Raw genomic sequence first — 5,900 nt, 5'->3', positions numbered from 1 at the left:
TCCCACTCGGAGCTACCAATCAGGAAGGGTGTGGGGCTCACCTAAGCCAATCAGAAGGAGCCAGGTACAGAAGGCTCCGCGAGAAGACGCGTGACGTAAGGACTGGGCAAAAACAAGGTTACGGGCCGCCGGTGGGGACAAACGGTGTCAGACCTTGGCCGTATTTGGTGTCGTGAAACGTAACCCCTTCTTTTTAAACCTTTGTTTGAACAAAACTAGAGAACTCGCTTGGAAACCTGAACTCTCAGACTCCCTATAACTTTAGAGACTCTAGAATAAGGGACGCCCAAGGTAAAGTACTGGGAATCGACTGCTGGGTATTCCCAGGATGGTCCAGTCCACCCCCTCTGGCCGCGGTACTCTTGTGAGCTACTCCGCCACCTCTCACCCTGTTGCCCCCGAAACTCGCCGGCATTTCCTATCATTTCCAGGAATGGGAGAGAAAAAAGGAAGCGGGAGCTAGGCTCTTAACACGGCCCAACTAGCCGCGTCTTCTACGATTCTGTAGGCATCCATCTGAAACTCCCATCTGTGATTATCCCCTCCCCACATGCCCCGGTGGTAGTCCCAGGGAGCAAGACCCCTCAGCTATCAAATTCCCCTAGCTCTTGAAGCTCGGCATTCTCACTCAGAGGGGGATGAGCCGGGCAAATTGGGGCATTTGCTTACCCCAAACTCTTACAGATTTAGCGCCAACAGTTATTTTTAGGGATTCTTGGGGTCTAATTCTGAGCTGGAACTGCTGTGGAATGGGGTCAGGTTGTGACACGTCTCCACGGCACTTTAGCTAGTTTCTAAAGGCCACATGGAGCCTCTCTGATGGAAGGAACTTCTCACCGAGGATAGAGTGTTAAAGCATTTCTCTCTCAATACACTTTATAAAGGACTTAAGGGGTTCCTGGGTGGCTCAGTCAGTAAAGCATCTGTCTTTGGCTCAGGTCCTGATCACCCCACATCGGGCTCCCTGCTCAGTGGGGAGCCTGCTTCTCCCTCTCCCGCTGCCCCTCCCCCCACTCGTGCTCTCTCTGCTCTCTCTCTCTCTCTCAAATAAATAAAATATTTGGGGCGCCTGGATGTCTCAGTTGTTAAGCGTCTGCCTTTGGCTCAGGTCATGATCCCTGATCCCAGGGTCCTGGGATTGAGCCCCACATCCGGCTTCCTGCTCAGCGGGGAGCCTGCTTCTCCCTCTGCCTGCTGCTCCCCCTATTTGTGCTCGCTCTGTCAAATAAATAAAAATAAAATCTTTATAAATAAATAAATAAATAAATAAATAAATAAATAAATAAATAAATAAATAAATAAAATCTTTTAAAAAAGGAAAGGACTCCATAGTTTAGACTTCCAGGATTCACAGGGGTCCTAGAATCAGTCAGAAGTCAAAGATGGAGAGAAAAACACCTTAATTCAGAGGGTCTGTCGAACTGATCTGACTTCACAGTTGACTAGATTTAAAATCTCGGGAAAAGATGGGTGCTGAAAGACCTGGACAGTTTGTACCCTTTGAGAAATTTCCACATCGAGGTCTCGGATTGAGAGACTTCACAGACCCATGAAAATTATAGGGCCTGAGATACTCAGAGATATCTGGGCTAAATGACCCACTTTATAAAGATACTTTGTGTGTCTTCACAGTGTCCAGTGTAATAGAATGATTGAAAATGCAGGATCTGAAACCAGTTTGTCTGCCCTGGAATTCTGGCCACTCAGCTCTGTGATCTTGGGTAAATTACTTACCTCTGTTTCTTCATATGTAATGTATGTAATATAGGGATAAGAAGAGTACCTACGTCACTGGGTTGCTGTGAGGATTAAACGCGTTAATATATGAAAAGTGCTTAGACCAAGTACTTGGCATAAAGTGAGAGTTGCATATATATTAGCCATCATTATTAACTCCCTAGGGGAACTTCAACTGGATTTGGAGCCTGGGCATCCAACTGGAAAGGCCTGCTTAGGAGTGTCTTGTGAATGTGATTTGCATAACGGTTGAGGCCCTGCTGACGTCAAGGGGTCACTGCAGCTCCAGGTCAGATCTAGTCCTGGAAGTAGTTCCTGCCACAGAACAGTCCCACAATCACCCCACCAACCTTGCTTCCTACCCAATTCTCGAAGTACCAGGAAGTGAAACAAAGCAGCAGAGCCCCGTGCCTCCAACTCACCCTTGTCCCTGTCATCCCATCCCCCAGGAGTCTACTTCCTCTTCCTTCTTTTACCTTTCATCCCCTAACCTTTAGCCTCCCAGAATGGGGCTAGAGGAGGGAAGAACGCAAGAGATATTAAACACAAGTGAGGGGAGCTTCCCCTCCTCCCTCCCACCCATTTTCTTATTCCATTTGTGTCTACCATATGTAGAGAGAGGCAAACCATTTCTCACTCAAACTGAGATAACCTGTCCTGATGCTGGGAACGTTCTATCCAAAGGATAGATTTACCACAGAGTCCTAATATTTGAATCAAATATTTCATTGGGCAATTTTGAATAGTTCTAAGGGAAGGGAGACTTCTATCAAGGGTAACTTTCTCAGAGAAGGGTCAACCTCTTGGGGGAGGCTTTGAGGACCATCCGTGTGGTCAGCCATGTCCTCATTCTGACGTCCAAATTGTTCTGGGACCCTCCACTGGGGTCAGGGCAGTCCCAGATTTGGACCACCCCCCACTCCCACGCCCAACCTCACATTCTCAGCTGTTTCACTGGATGTTGCATCAGGGAGGGTGATGAAATCAGTGTCAGCGGATTTTACCCATGGATGCAACAGGCTGAAGGACTGGCCAGGGTCACTGACACGGTATACCTTCAACTCCCCAGAACTCCTGGATTTCCTAGCTGTGGGATAGCGGCTGGGTACCAGAATATCTAAATTTGACTTCTAGCCCTTGCTTACATTGGTATCCCAAAAGCACCATCACCTGAACTCCACAGAGCCTATGAAACTTTTGGCCACTAAGGCTGAGGAATCAGATGGTTCTTAGCAACAACTCTCTCCCTCCAAGAGCCCTCCTAACTTCCACAGTGAGGCCTGAAGTGGGAGCAGAAATACCTTATGCGGCATTATATGGCTTCCCAGTTCACAGTGTGCATCGAGTCCATTCTCTTCCAGTGAAAATTACTGTTCCCAAGGGAGAAAAAGAACCCCCCCCCCCCCGGTTCTCAGACAGAGGGCACCGTGTGGGAATCAAACTTCATTCCAAACTGAGCTCGCTATTCTTTTGGGAAACAAATGAATGCTTCCGTTTTTGGTTTTTCCTCAGGCGGGAGGTAAGGAAATTAGGTACTGGGGGTGAAGGATATAGCTTTGAGAGGCAAAAAGATGAGGGAAAGTTAAACAGGAAGGAACTTGAGACGAGATTCATTTAAATATTCATTCCTCCTACCCCCACCCCCTCCACAAGCCATTGCGATTCATGGAGAGCATTACACATAGGCCCCATCCCAGGCCTCCAGCCACAGCAACCACACGTCTCATTTCCCTTGGAACTGAGGCCTGCATACCTGGGCTCCCCGCGGAGGGGGATGATGCAGGGAGGGGAATCCCACCTGCTGTGAGTCACCTGCCAGTATAAAGGGCGGGCCTTTCAATGCAGGGACCTTAAAAAGAGACTCAGAGACAAGGGGAGAAAAACAGCAGGAACCTGCTCAGGAACTTAGTGAACAACAGAAGGAACCAAACCAGAGACGCACAGAACGGACAGCATCAGGCTCAGAAGAAAGGGAAGTGGGCAGAGATTCCACAAGGACCAGTTCGAGGCGCGGATCCAGCCAGATTTGAGAAGCAGCCAACAAGATGCTGGGGAGCAGGGCTGTGATGCTGCTTCTGCTGCTGCTCTGGGGGGCTCAGACCCGGGCTGTGCCTGCGGGCGGTCGCCCTGCCTGGGTTCAGGGCCAGCAGCTCTCACAGAGGCTCTGCACGCTGGCCTGGAGCGCACATCCGCCGATGGGACAGGTGGTAAGTAACGGGCTCCGGCTCCAAACAGGAGCCTATCCAAGCTCTCCAAGGCTGCAGGGGAAGACTCTGGCTTTCGATGGAAGCTAGAGGGTCGAAGGTCATCACAGAGTAAGAGAGGATGGGGGAGTGGGGCTCCTGGGAGAGTCATGAGCCTGAGGGTCCTAGTGGAGTTTGAAAGCACTTCTCTTACCTCTTCACTCTCCCCACCCCCTCCTCCATTCCAGGACCTACCAAGAGAAGAGGGAGATGACGAGACTACAGATGAGGTCCCCCGCATCCAGTGTGGGGATGGCTGTGATCCCCAAGGACTCAGAGACAACAGTCAGGTAGTAAGATGAGGCTGGACCACAAGGAAGAGGGGACTGGGACATCGTTGGGTATCATGCTGAATTAGTGAAAGTTCTGTCCTCATCCGTTCAGCCTGCTATAATAACTAACACAGACCGGGTGGCTTATGAACATCAAAAATTTAGTTCTCACTGTTCTGGAGGCCAGAAGTCAGAGATCAGGGTGCTAGCACGGTCAGGTGAGGGCCTTCTTCCAGACTGCGGACTTCTCCTTGTGTCTTCATATGGCGGGGGCCTTGGGAGTTCCGTGGGTCTCTTTTAGAAGACTACTAATTGCATTCAGAAGGGCCCCACCCTCATGACGTCATCACCTCGTGAAAGCCCATCCTCCCAAAGCCATTATACTTGGGGGGGCGGGGTTGGAATTCAACATCTGAATTTTGTGGGGACACAAACATTCAGCCCATAGCAGTGTCTAGGAATGGCAAAGAACTGGGTGGGTCTTTGGTGAATGGAGTGGGAGGAAGGGATCTGTTTCCTTTCACTGCTTTCTTTTCCCTCCCAGTTCTGCTTACAAAGGATCCACCAGGGCCTGGTTTTTTATGAGAAGCTGCTGGGCTCAGACATTTTCACAGGGGAGCCTTCTCTACTTCCCGATGGCCCTGTGGGCCAGCTTCACGCCTCCCTCCTGGGCCTTAGGCAACTTTTGCAGGTATGAACTAGGGGCCTGGAGAGCGGGGGCTTGCAGGTATCAGAGGCAAGGACTGGAGGGTGAAGGATCTAGAGTTCTCTCTGATTGTGTCCTGTGTCCTTTCAGCCTGAGGGTCACCACAGAGAGACTGAACAAACTCCAAGCCCCAGCCCCAGCCAGCCATGGCAGCGCCTCCTTCTCCGCTTCAAGATCCTTCGCAGCCTCCAGGCCTTTGTGGCTGTAGCTGCTCGGGTCTTTGCCCACGGAGCAGCAACCCTGAGCCCCTAAAGCCAACGGCTTAAGGATGGCACCCAGATCTCCACGGCTCAGCAGTGCTAAAATCAATCAGCCCAGGCACCTGTGAGCCAACAAGTTAGTCCATTAATTCTAATGAGACTTGCCTATGTTGAAAATTACCAATACTAATTTATGCTGCTGACCTAGGACAAAGTTGACTATTTATTAAATAGGAAGGGAAAACTTGAGATTATTTATCCTCAGGGCAGCAGCTGGGGGAGGATTATTTATTATATTTATTCTGAATTATGTACTTTTTTCAATAAAGACTTATTTATGTGGATATCCGAGTCTGATTCCTAGGCTTGGTTAGGAACAGGAAAGATAGGGCCCAAGGACTCCAATATGCGTCCTTCTAGTCTGCACGGCTCCAGCGGAGAAGGCTCTATCCTCACGACCCTCTGGTGTATACGTACAGTAACAGGGATCTTTTTGGTCTGGATCCCTGATAGCTGAGTAAGCTGAACGGGATTACCAAGGGTTAAGATTAGGAAGTTGGGCCCCTAAATGTGACTGCTTTTGCCGCCTGACCCTGTGCCTCCTTACTTTCTTGGTGAAGAGTGTACTTGGCCAAAGACAGGAGTCCCGATCACTGCAGGATCGAAAGTCAGAGCTGTTTCAAGCAGGAAGGGCATTCCAAGAAGATGGTGGTAAATCCCCCAAATTAATGGGATTCTCCCT

At 49.8% G+C, this 5,900-nt stretch overlaps 1 protein-coding gene across 1 annotated transcript; it reads left to right on the top strand.

Annotated features, from left to right (window-relative positions):
• Positions 1 to 3,155: 3,155 nt before the first annotated feature.
• IL23A (interleukin 23 subunit alpha) lies at positions 3,156 to 5,541 on the top strand. Its single transcript, XM_045789858.2, has 4 exons — positions 3,156 to 3,944; positions 4,169 to 4,270; positions 4,797 to 4,943; positions 5,049 to 5,541. The coding sequence occupies exons 1-4, from the start codon at positions 3,783 to 3,785 to the stop codon at positions 5,208 to 5,210; spliced, it is 573 nt and encodes a 190-aa protein (XP_045645814.1). The 5' UTR covers positions 3,156 to 3,782; the 3' UTR covers positions 5,211 to 5,541.
• Positions 5,542 to 5,900: the final 359 nt, after the last annotated feature.

The sequence above is a fragment of the Ursus americanus genome, chromosome 17, assembly GCF_024610735.1.
Source record: "Ursus americanus isolate L20-20 chromosome 17, mUrsAme1.1.p, whole genome shotgun sequence".
In the NCBI taxonomy this organism is placed as follows: domain Eukaryota; kingdom Metazoa; phylum Chordata; class Mammalia; order Carnivora; family Ursidae; genus Ursus; species Ursus americanus.
Note: the sequence above shows the minus strand (reverse complement) of the source record. Positions and strands in the feature narration are given on the sequence as shown.

Bases quoted from the DNA above. Each gene is read 5' to 3' on its own strand.
- IL23A (XM_045789858.2), top strand. From the start codon at position 3,783: ATGCTGGGGAGCAGGGCTGTGATGCTGCTTCTGCTGCTGCTCTGGGGG. The intron at 3,945-4,168 runs GTAAGTAACGGG...CCTCCATTCCAG, and splicing joins ATCCGCCGATGGGACAGGTG to GACCTACCAAGAGAAGAGGG. The intron at 4,271-4,796 runs GTAGTAAGATGA...TTTCCCTCCCAG, and splicing joins GACTCAGAGACAACAGTCAG to TTCTGCTTACAAAGGATCCA.